This window comes from Chlorocebus sabaeus, chromosome 6 (genome assembly GCF_047675955.1).
Source record: "Chlorocebus sabaeus isolate Y175 chromosome 6, mChlSab1.0.hap1, whole genome shotgun sequence".
Taxonomy (NCBI): Eukaryota; Metazoa; Chordata; class Mammalia; order Primates; family Cercopithecidae; genus Chlorocebus; species Chlorocebus sabaeus.
Genome location: NC_132909.1, coordinates 46,530,976 through 46,543,059, shown reverse-complemented (window position 1 = coordinate 46,543,059; position 12,084 = coordinate 46,530,976). Strand labels below are relative to the sequence as shown.

General features: G+C 53.2%; 1 protein-coding gene across 1 annotated transcript in view; it reads right to left on the bottom strand.

The window, feature by feature from the left end:
• The window catches only part of EPS15L1 (epidermal growth factor receptor pathway substrate 15 like 1), a 115,343-nt gene extending 103,621 nt beyond the window's left edge, over positions 1-11,722 (bottom strand). Inside the window, 1 exon segment of the mRNA XM_007995644.3 lies at positions 11,633-11,722. Within this exon segment, the coding sequence (XP_007993835.1) occupies positions 11,633-11,665 (33 nt within the window). The 5' untranslated portion in view covers positions 11,666-11,722.
• Between the last annotated feature and the right edge of the window lie 362 nt (positions 11,723-12,084).

Genomic DNA, 12,084 nt, shown 5'->3' with positions numbered 1-12,084 from the left:
AACAACAAATTAAATCAGTAAAGTCAACTGACTGTGAATGCTAACTCAGAGGCTGGCCTAAAAGAAAATGCCAACTCCATGGCCTGGTGTGAGCAAGCAAAACAACAGCAACAATTTGCACCCTGGTGATGGACAACCTCGCCTGGCCCATCAGCAACTGTGGAGCCTGCTCCTCCACTCCAGAAGCCTCGACCCACAGAGAAAGTCTCCAAAGCCAGCACGGGGGTGCCGTGGGCACAGAGCGTTCCAGTTCTGAGCAAAGAAAAAACTCAAAGGGAAGAACGTTTGCAAGAACATGCGCCTAAGCCAATCATGTCTGGGGCCCCCCAGCCCCAAACAGTGCCATTTGTAGGGTGTGGGGGGAATTGAGGGGGACAGTCCATCCCCATAAACATACAGTCCTAGTTAAACACACTCAGTGTGAGGGCGTCATCATCAAGTTTTTTCGTGTTTCATCTTTCCCCTTGGCAGAGTCTGAAATGAGATAGTTTTCTCTTCCACTGGAAAATATAAAATTGAAAAGCACATCCTCTTCAGATTAAGAAAAGCCAGCTGGGGCTGGGTGCGGTGGCTCATGCCTGTAATCCCAGCACTTTGGGAGGCTGAGGCGGGCGGATCACGAGGTCAGGAGATCGAGACCATCCTGGCTAACACGGTGAAACCCCGTCTCTACTAAATTGGCCAGGCGTGGTGGCGGGCGCCTGTAGTCCCAGCTATTCGGGAGGCTGAGGCAGAAGAATGGTGGGTGAACCCGAGAGGTGGAGCTTGCAGTGAGCCGAGATTGTGCCACTGCACTCCAGCCTGGGCAATAAAGCAGACTCCGTCTCTTTAAAAAAAAAAAAAAAAGAAAAGAAAAAAGAAAAGCCAGGTAGGCATAGTGGCACACTGGCTGACACCTACAATCCCAGCACTTTGGGAGGCCAAGGCAGGTGGATCGCTTTGAGCTCAGGAGTTTGAAACTGGCCTGGGCAACATGGAGAAACCTTGTCTCTACGAAAAAATACAAAAATTAGCGGGGTGTGGTGGCACACACCTGTGGTCCCAGCCACTCAGAAGGCTGAGGCTGGAAAATCGCTTGAACCCGAGAGGCAAAGGTTGCAGTGAGCTGAGATTGCACCACTGCACTCCAGCCTGGGTCACAGAGTGAGACCCTGTCTCACAGAAAAAGAAGAAAAGGGAGGGGAGGAAGGGAGGAAGGGAGGAAGGGAGGAAGGGAGGAAGGGAGGAAGGGAGGGAGGGAGGGAGGGAGGAAGGGAAAGAAGGGAAAGAAGGGAAAGAAGGGAAGAAGGAAAGAAAGGCCAGTTTTCTACAGATTGGCGTCATGACAGAGGCATACTTGTTGATGTCACTTGCACAAGAGAGAAGCCCTTTCCTCACCCTCTGATGAGTGCAGGTGAGGATGTAGCGGGGCCCCAGTCCTAGTCGTGCCCTGACTGCTGTCACCGGCCAGTGGGCCTGAGCAGGCAGCTCTGGACCCTGTGCCTGTTTCTTCACCCGAGAGACAAAACGTTCCCGTCTGTCAACTACCCTCAAAGGCAGCTGGAGAGACAGACTGCGCTCCTGGCTGCTGTTCCAAATACCCAGCCTCCAATCAACAGACGGTTATCATCGGCCCACTATGTGCCAGGAGCCCAGATTTCAGGGACCGGGGACGGACCCAGCAGGCAGCAGGACAGACGGAGCTCCTCGACCCTCCCGGAGCCCATGGTGTGGCATCCATAGGACAAAACAGTGGCTTTGGAGCCCATGGTCTGATCCAGACGCCTGTTCTCTATGGGGGTCTGACCGGTTGTTTTACCGTAACTCTCCCTCTCAGTTTCCTCATCTAGAAACAAGCACAGGGACGACGGCACCACTGTTGGTCCCACAACACTCCCTCACTCCTGTATCAGACCTGTGCCCCAGATCTCTCCCCAGGCCCCAGAGCCACCTGCCTGGGCCCACTCACTGGTTAGGGCAGTCAGGGTACCACCCGGGCTGGGGTCCCGTTGCCACCTGTTCTGGGAGACCAGGTTATCAGAATCAGGGAAGTGGAGGGCAGGGCGTGGTGGCTCATGCCTGTAATCCCAGCACTTTGGGAGGCCAAGGTGGGTGGATCACTTGAGGCCAGAAGTTCGAGACCAGCCTGGCCAACATAGTGAAATCCCATCTCTACTAAAAATACAAAAAAAGTAGCCAGGGTTGGTGGTATGCGCCTGTAATCCCACCTACTCGGGAGGCTGAGGCAGGAGAATCACTTGAGCCCAGGTGGCGGAGGCTACAGTGAGCCAAGATCACGCCATTGCACTCCAGCCTAGGTGACAAAATGAGACTCTACCTCAAGAAAAAATAAAATAAAACAAAGAAAAAGGGAAGTGGGGCTCTGAGCGGGCAGAGAAGGGGCCAGGAATCTGTGAAGATGGTGCTGGGAGAGAGGGCCTGTGCAGAGGGTGGGGGCAGGACACTGGTCCACCCAGTGTGCGGCCAGTTAGAGAGGCTGTATCCGGCTGCTTCCTCCAGGCCTGCTGGAACAGAGGAGGGAAAAGACAAAAGGAGGCACAGGAGCCCTCTTCCTCCTGTCCTTTATTCCCAGCCCAGTGGAGGTGATTCATCCCACCACTGTGGGTGCCACCTGACTTCCACGAGTGTGTCACACTGTGTCCTAATTTTCTGTGTGCCTGGCTGCAGTTGAGCTGACCTGCAGGGTGGGGCTCGGTTTTATTTATCTCAGTCCCAAGACAGCACACAGTAGCTCAGCAAGCAGACAGAATCTCACGGTGCCCCAGCCCCAGCCCCAGCCAGAGCTGGTTTTTTTTTTTTTTGAGACAGTTTTGTCCTTGTCGCCCAGGCTGGAGTGCAATGGTGCGATCTCGGCTTACTGAAACCTCCGCCTCCCAGGTTCAAGCGATTCTCCCACCTCAGCCTCCCGAGTAGCTGGCATTACAGGCATGTGCCACCACGCCCGGCTAATTTTGTATTTTTAGTAGAGACGGGGTTTCTCCATGTTGCTCAGGCTGGTCTCAAACTCCCGACCTCAGGTGATCCACCCGCCTCGGCCTCCCAAAGTGCTGGGATTACAGACGTGAGCCACCGTGCCCGGCATAGCTGGTTTTCCTTTTGACTGTACCTAAATGTGGGGTCTCATGTGGCTTGGAGGGTTTCCTGCAAAGTGATGGGTTTTGACTCAACTGACACAGCCACAGTCCACCAGCCCCTGCCCACCGGGCACTCCTACCACTGCTATCCTGGCTCCCTGAAGGTGGCCTCAATCTGACGGCTGCAGACCCTATGCCTGCTTCTTCCCCCTGCTTCCTCTCCCACCTAGACCCTCACCTGTCCAAATAGCTACCCCACATACTCCTTCCACCCCCAGCCCTTTCTATTCTTCCTGAAACAACCTCAGGCCAGGTTTCTCTTGATCACTTCATGTCCATATCACAGAGACCATCTCAAAGCTAGAACCCAGTTCCAAGCACTCCCTGGGTAAGCAGCCAGACCATCTAAAGGTGTCACCCCTCAAGAACCTGCCATAGCTCCCTACTGCCCCTCAAAATGTGGCCCACCCTACTCTTCCTTCAACAGATGATTACTGAGCACCTGAGTGCCAGTTGCAGCCTGGTGAACAAGGACGAATAAAACAGGCACAGTCTCTGCCCTTGCGGACCTACTCTAGGTAGTTGGAGAAGACAGACCATCGATCAACCCCGCAAAGAGAAAATTATAAACAGCTAAATGGAAAAGGTGTCCATCTCCACCAGTGGTAACAAAGAAGCTGGGCCAGTTTGTCAGGAAAGGCTTCCCTGAGGAAGTGATGCCCCAGTTGATATGAAGAGGTGTAGGGATTCACCAGAGGATGAAGGGTTTGCAAAGAGCATTCCAGAGAGAGAGAACAGCAGATACAAAGGCCCTGAGGCAAGATGAAGGCTCGCCTGCGCAGACGACAGAAAGAGGGGCCGGGAGCCACAGGGCAGAGGGAACGAGGACTGCAGGCCTGGGAGGCACGGGGAGCAGGTATGCTGTCAGTTGCCAGGAGCAGCGCCTGATCCAGCCCGGTTTCTACCAGTGTGCTCAAGAGGAGGAAAATGGACTTTATGTTAGCCTGACCTGCACGAAGTCAATAAACAGATTCTGCTATCAGGTCTACATTCCACACCGCAGGCAGTGCAGATGGAAATCCCAGACAAATGCCTGTGGTCATCTATAACCTTTACTTTCACCCGATAGTTTGTAGTATCAAGAGCTGGGACTCCTATGAGGGGAAAAGCCCAAAGAAGCTTTAAGAGCTCATGGTCTGCACTCCATGCAGGAGCAAACTTCAGGACCACCACTCTGACCAGCGGTAAATCCCAGTCCAGTGCGAAGGACAGTGGGCAGGTCTCAGCTCCTAGGCCCCCATCAGCCACTGGCCACTCTCTGGGCAAGCAGAGTCAGTCCCTTTTGTCTTGGGCCAATTTGTAGCCCAGACACAAACTCTCACGTCTTACTTACCAAAAGACTTTCCTCTTTTCATCCCTGAGTCGCCTAAATTAAAGGAAGGACATAAACCCCAAAGTCCTAGCTGCATGTTCTGGCCCTTTGACCTAGACCTGCAGCCTCTCAGCTCCGGCTCAGTCCTCTTTGCCTCTGTGCAAAAGGCTATTCCCCATGGCCTAGACCAAGAGTGTCCAGTCTTTTGGCTTCCCTGGGCCACACTAGAATTGTCTTGGGCCACACATAAAATACACTAACACTAACACTGGCGATAGCTGATGAGCTCAAAAAAAAAAAAAAAAAAAAAATTCACCAAAAAACCTCATAATGTTTTCAGAAAGTTTACAAATTTGTGTTGGGCTGCATTCAAAGCCATCCTGGGCCACATGCAGGCATGGGTTGGACAAGCTTGGCCTACACCAAACACGCCCTCTCCTCCATACAACCATGTCCAACACCCAAATGGAAGCCAGTCGTCTGCCCCTCCTGCAGCTTGGACCACCTGTGACCTGAGCCTCTGCGGTGGGCCGGGCCTGGACAACTCAATTCTGCATGGGCCAGGAGCACTGATGACCACTCTGGCAGGAAAACCTTTGGATCTTCCTAAAGACAACTGGCTAGGAGCGGTGGCTCACACCTGGAATCTCAGCGCTTTGGAGGCAGAGGCAGGAGGATCACTTGAGGTCAGGAGTTCGAAACCAGACCGGGCAACATAGCAAGATCCTGCCTCTACAAAAAAATTAAAAATTAGCCAGGCATGGTGTTGTATGCCTGTAGTCTCAGTTCCTTGGGAGGCTGAGGCAGGAGGATCACTTGAGGCGAAGAGTCGAGGCTGCAATGAGCTTTGATTGCACCACTGCACTCTAGCTCAAGAAATAAAGCAAGATCCTGTCTCTAAAGGAAAAAGACAGACAATAAGCAGGCCTTTCCATGTCCCTCTCTACCTTTTAATGAGATGAGATTAAAGCAATAAAATACAAACTCAGACTACATAATATCTAATAACTAGGTATAAAAACAAATGAGGTTAGGAGATGTCATGCTATTATAATGCTTGGGAGTTTAAAAAAAAAAAAAAAAAAAAAACACAAACTCAAAAAAAAAAACTTTCCAAGACAAGAAACTATATGGTGCAATAAAGAGGCCTGGACCTGTGTCAGAAAAGCCATGTCAGCCTGAGCTCGCCAGGTACAAACTTGGGCAAGGGACATGACAATCTCTGGCCTCACTTTACCTCTTTTTTTTTTTTGAGATAGGGTCTTGCTCTCTCACCTAGGCTAGAGTGCAGTGGCACAATCTCTGCCTCCTGGGTCCAAGCACTGCAACCTCCACCTCCTGGGTCCAAGCAATTCTCCTGCCTCAGCCTCCTGAGTAGCTGGGACTACAGGCACGCGCCACCATGCCAGGCTAATTTTTGTATTTTAGTAGAGACGGGGTTTTACCATGTTGGCCAGGCTGGTCTCAAACTCCCAACCTCCAGTGATCCACCTGCCTTGGCCTCCCAAAGTGCTGTGATTATAGGTGTGAGGCACCGCACCCGGCCCACTTTATCTCTTTATACACTGAAGATAACACTGGCCAGAGTGACTGGGAGGATGAACCAAGCAATCTAAGATGTCTTCTTTACTCAGTCCTTCCAGCCTGGTGGTGAGACCTTTCCTGACCTCCACATCAGATCAGAACCTGCCCTGCTCTACTCATCTCACGGCATCAATCCCCACCAGATGCACTACACATTGGCTCATTTCTTCACCTCTGGACCCCTCTCCACAATGTCAGCCCTGTGAGGCGGCGCTGCCTTCAGATTCACCGTTCCATCCACTGCCCAGAAAGTGCACGGCAAAAAGAAGATGCCGAATAAATACTCACTGAACAAACAGCATGATCTACAAAAGGAAGGCACGAGGGCCAGATGTGGTGGCTCACACCTGTAATCCCGGCACTCCGAGAAGCTGAGGCGGGCAGATCACTTGAGGTCAGGAGTTCAAGACCAGCCTGGGCAACATGGTAAAACTCCACTTCTACTAAAAATACAAAAATTAGCTGGGCATGGTGGCGGATACCTGTAATCCCAGCTACTCAGGAGGCTCAAACAGGAGAATCGCTTGAATCCGGGAGGTGGAGGTTGTAGTGAGCCAAGACAGCGCCATTGCACTCCAGCCTGGGTGACAAGAGTGAAACTCCGTCTCAAAAAAAAAAAAAGGGAAGGCACTGAGAGCTCATGCATCACACGGCAGGGTGCTGACCCTCTACTGTGACAAAGCAGGTCAAGCGAGTCCACAGTCCCAGTCTGCAGATGAGAAAACTGCGGTACAGAAAGTATTTGCAGGACTGAGGGCAGCGAAGGAATATCTGGGAATCCAAACAAACATCTAAGGACCCAAACATTGAAAAGCTGGCACCACTGCACCTGATGGTGCCTGTTTTTCTTTTCTTTTCTTTTTTTTTTGAGAGGGAGTCTCGCTTTGTTGCCTAGATTGGAGTGTGCAGGGGCACGATCCTGGCTCACTGCAATCTCTGCCTCCTGGGTTCAAGTGATTCTCCTGCCTCCCGAGTAGCCGGGATTACAGGCGCCCACCACCACGCCCGGCTAATTTTTTGTTTTTTTAGTAGAGACGGGGGTTCACCATGTTGGCCAGGCTGGTCTTGAACTCCTGACCTCAGGTGATCCACCTGCCTCGGTCTCCCAAAGTGCTAGGATCACAGACGTCAGCCACTGCGCCTGGCCCGGAAAGTTGTTTTAAAGTTCAGAATGGGGATGGAGGGGTCTTGCCCAGTGAGAATCTATTAAGTCAAAAAAAAAAAAACAATCAACAACAACAACAACAACAAAAAAAAAAACAGGCCAGCGCAGGTCAATAAGAGACAGGGAATTCTGGATCTTTCAGAAGTGGATTTTACTCTAAAACTTGGTTCTCATCAATTTAGACTGCATCGCCATTAGTATTCTAGTAAGATAGACTAGCGATTATTTCAGAGGCAGAAAAAAAACAAGGCACAAGAGGACAAGTAAGTGTCTGAGCCACTCAGCATTCATTTCAGACACACTGGCCGGGTGCTGCTCTGGGAGGGTGCCCAGCAGGCCGTCTGGAACAGCAGGGCTCTGCGGCAGGAGGACGTGGATGAGACCTCAGCTCTGGGCCCACCAACTATGAGACTTCAGCAAGTTACTTTATTTCTGTGGGTCTTGGTTTCCTCACTTGTAAAAGGGGAATAAAAACCTCCTAGAATGGTGGCACCTACCAAAATACAGCAAAAGCTCCTGGATGAAGAACGCATGACAAGGGGGAAAGGGGGAAGATTTAACTCTTTGGGCCCAGGGCAGCCTCTCCTCATCACTGAGCCCAGTACCATGCACTTCCTAGGGACAGCGGCCACAAAAGGGACTGACAGAAGGTACAAGGGAGAGAACTCTCATTCGGGTGGGGCTGAGGGAGGACACCACGGGGGAGGCCTCAAAGACCATCCTTCACGGGGGAGGACACCACGGGGGAGGCCTCAAAGACCATGCAGGCAGCATGCGGCAGGAGCTCACAGTGATGTTCCAGCAACTGGAGCAACACAGCTAAGGATGCCGAGGCTAGAAAGTGTCACCAAGGGCCAGAAGTGCAGGAAAGGGACCCAGCAAGGTTAGGTGGAGTCGATTCAGGGCTTACTAAGCTCATCAAAGCTGACTTTTTTTGAGACAGAGTCTCACCCTATCTCCCAGGCTGGGGTGCAGTGACGCGATCTCAGCTCACTTCAACCTCCACCTCCTGGTTTCTTTCAAGCGATTCTCGTGCCTCAGCCTCCCAAGTAGCTGGGACTATAGGCGTGTGCCACTATGCCTGACTAACTTTTGTATTTTTGGTACACACAGAGTTTCGCTAGGCTGGTCTCGAACTCCTGGCCTCAAGTGATCCGTCCGCCTCAGCCTCCCAAGGTGCTGAGATTATAGGTGTGAGCCACAGCGCCCAGCTATAAACTGACTTCTTTTGGAGGAAGGGGAATGGGAGCTGTGAAAGGTTTTTGGAACAGGGGAGTATGTTTTAGAAGATGAATCCCAGTCAGATGCTGTGGCTGATGCCTGTAATTCCAATACTTTGGGAGGCCGAGATAGGACTGCTTGAGGCTAGGGGTTTAAGACCTGCCTAAGCAACATAGCAAGACTTCATCTCTACAAAAAAAATTTTTTTAATTAGCTGGGTATGACTGGTGCGCTCCTGTAGCACCAGCTACTTGGGAGGCCAAGGTGGGAGAATTGCCTGAGCCCAGGAGTTTGAGGTTGCAGTGAGCTATGATCCTACTACTGCTCTCCAGCCTGGGGGACACAGCGAGATCCTGTCTCAACAAACAAAAAGAAGATGACTCCCACAGTGGTGGGGGATGAAGTGGGAGGGAGAGGGCAAGTAGGAAGTAGGATGGCCCAGCCCACTTTGGGCATGGCAAGAAAGTGGCCTATTCCATAGTCCAGCAGGCTGGCAGAGGAGCAGGAGAGACATCTTCTGGACTCCAGAAGGCAGGTTTGGAGTCCTCTGCACAGAAGTTTCAGGGGAGGGAGCACACAGAGAGATAAGATGCAGGTGGGGAGGTTGAAATTAGGGGGCAAGCGGGAGAGACCGAAAGGAGAGAGGATGAAGAGTAAAGTCCCATGGGCTCCAGTGTTGCAGGGTTCGAGGAAGATCGGCTGCAGCCACAGGGCACCAGATTTAAGGACAGAGGGGCCGCTGGTAACCTCGGGGAGTATAAGGAGGGAGAAAATCTGGACGCATTTCCATGGAAGGCTTTTTGGAAAGCAGAAGAGAGTTGAGCAGGGGGACAGGGAGAAACACAAATAACTGAGATGCTGATGGGAAAAAAAAATCACTACTAAAGAGGCAGGAGTGCAGACCTTTCTAATTCATATTGACATTCAGGGTCAGAAAAGAGTATACAAGGAAGGAGATTCTGAGATGATGTCGGGGAGTACAGAGCAGGCTGAACAAGACGCTGATGGGAAAAGTGCAAACGGGAGTGGGGGTGGAGAAAACACACCCCTCCTCCCCTAGGCTAGCCCACTGGGTTATCTGCTTTGCTCACCTTCACCTGGCCGTCTGCTTGCCAAGTGTGCTCTGTCACCAAAATCCAACCAGATCACAGCCGCCTGCTGCAGGGTGCTTCCCTGTTGCCCCCAATCAAAAATTTTGGAATCATACCCTTGGTTCCCCCAGAATTATCTGTGAACCCAAGTGATCTCCTGAGCTAGACAGCAAGGGCCTGGGAGGGCCACGCCTCACATCTGGGTCAACAGTAACCCATGGTGTAGATCTTCACTCGAGAGCAGGTGTAGAGAAATGCTGACATTTCCAAATGAAGAAAACCAGGCCAAGCCTTCATTCAACAAATGTATAGGGAAAGGAACAGGAAGAGGCTTAGGAGTCAGTGACCTGGCCGGGCGTAATGGCTCACACCATTTTGGGAGGCCAAGGCGGGTGGATCACTTGAGGTCAGGAATTTGAGACCAGCCTGGCCAACAAGGTGAAACCCCGTCTCCACTAAAAAAATACAAAAATTAGCCGGGTGTGCCTGTAGTCCCAGCTGTCAGGAGGCTGAGGCAGGAGAATCACTTGAACTTGGGAGGCGGAGGTTGCAGTGGGCTGAGATCACACCACTGCACTTCACCCTGGGTTGACAGAGCAATACTCCACCTCAAAAAAAAAAAAAAATCTGGACAGGAAGTTTTAGAAAGATCTATGCCTCCCAAACTGGTAGTACTTAGAGGTTTCTCTTGAAATGATCTTAGGTGATTTTCCCCGACTCCTGCCGTCCCTGCCCCCTCGCCCCCCGCCCCCCACCTCCCCACTACATACTCTAAACTGTAGCACTTAGCTATTAATAACTACTATCTGTAGGACACTTAACAGTTTACAGAGCATTTTCATGTCAGTAACAAGAACTTGCTAATTAATAATCACTGGGTTTTAGCACTGTTAATTTAGTGACAGTGTTGCAAACTGGCTAGCTGTGCACTTCTCTCTCCCTGGATCAGCTAACCAGTCATGCAAGCATGCAACCGGCCTGTCAGCTCTCTTTGGGTCTGGAATTCTTTCTTGCTGTGGTCTCTACTCCCAAAGGTCCACATCTGGCATAGGCACTGTTCTAAGTGCTTTTTCACATGCTTAATTTTCACATAATCCCAACACATTTTTATATCTCCATTTTCCAAAGGAAGCAACTGATGGATGGAAAGGCTAAGAGCTTCAACCAAAGGCACAGAGAAATCGGGGCTGGAGCCAAGATTTGAACACATGATCTGACCCTGTGTCCTCACTCTTAATCACTATGCTGTGCTAGATCATTCTAGCAAAATGCTTATATGGTGCTTTGCACAACACAGGTATTCAGCAAATGAAGGCAGCTGTGATTAGCAGAACACAGGCAGTTTCTAGTTCCCACGAGTGTCACCTCCAGGAGAGCAGCGACCTTGTCTGTCTGGATGAATGCAGCGCTCCCAGCACCTGACCCAACGCACATTTGAGGGATGGATAGAAAATGAATGAATGAAAGTCCCTCCCAAATAGCAGAGCTGCCTACGCATGACTCTTTTTCGCACGTATGTGTCGCGCTATCGATACTGACCCTTCTTAAGCGCATCAGGCGAATTTGAGGACACAGAGAGGTGCTCAAAGACGTGCGATCTGCGCCCGGTGCAGGGTGCAGGGGTGGCGGAAGCAGTTCCCAAGGGATCAGTCTGAGATCTCGCTGTTGCTGACGGGTCCGGGCTCCGGCGAGGCTCTGCCCTGCACCCAGCAGGGACCCTGCCCGCCCGTGCGCCGGCACCCGCGGGAGACAAAGACTCGCCGGGCCACTGCGCCGACAGAAACGCTCGTTCCCCTCGCCCACCTCTCCGGGATGCAGCCCAGTCCCCCGCGGGTCCCCAGCCTGGGAGCTTCGGCGGCCGCAGGGTCCGGGCCCTGGGCGAAGAGGACACGCGCCGCGCATCTCCTGTCCTCGCTGGTGCCCGCGAGGGTCGCTCGGGCACTGGAGGCCGCGGGCCCCGGCCTGTCACCTTCAGGGCCGCCTGCCCACCCGCCGGCCGCAAACCCTTCAAGCACGAGCCGCCCCCGCCGCCGCCCAGCTGAGTCTCCCCGCGCCTCAGCCTCGCCGCGCCGCTCGCCTCGCGCCCCGCACCCCGGCGCCGCCCCCAGGCCCGCCCGGCCCGTACCTGCTGGGAGAGGGGGATGAGTGGCGCCGCCATCTTCCCGCGGACTCGGGCTCCGAGCGCCGGGGGAACGGGGGCGGGGCCGCTGCCGCGCGTGCGCACTGGGACGACGGGAGGGCGGTGCGCACGCAGCCTGTCTCGGGAGAGGGCGGGACCGTAGGCAGGGCCACGCACGCGCAGTCAGGCCAGCAGGGGGCAGGGGCTGGGCCGCGCGCCGGCAACTTGATGGGCGGGGCCCGAGGCGTCTGCGTGCGGTGCTCTCTTGCCCGCTGTCCCTGCCCCTGCTTCCCACGTCGTTCGGACTCTCGTACCGCCGGCCGCTGGCCGAGTCGGCCATGCTCTGTCATCCCTCCAGCCCATGCCGAGGCCTGGTTCTCTGTTAGGGATGCCGTCCCCCTGCCAGTGCGCCTGGGGAGGCGGTTGCCCACCCCGCGGAGCGTCGGGACCGTCACCCT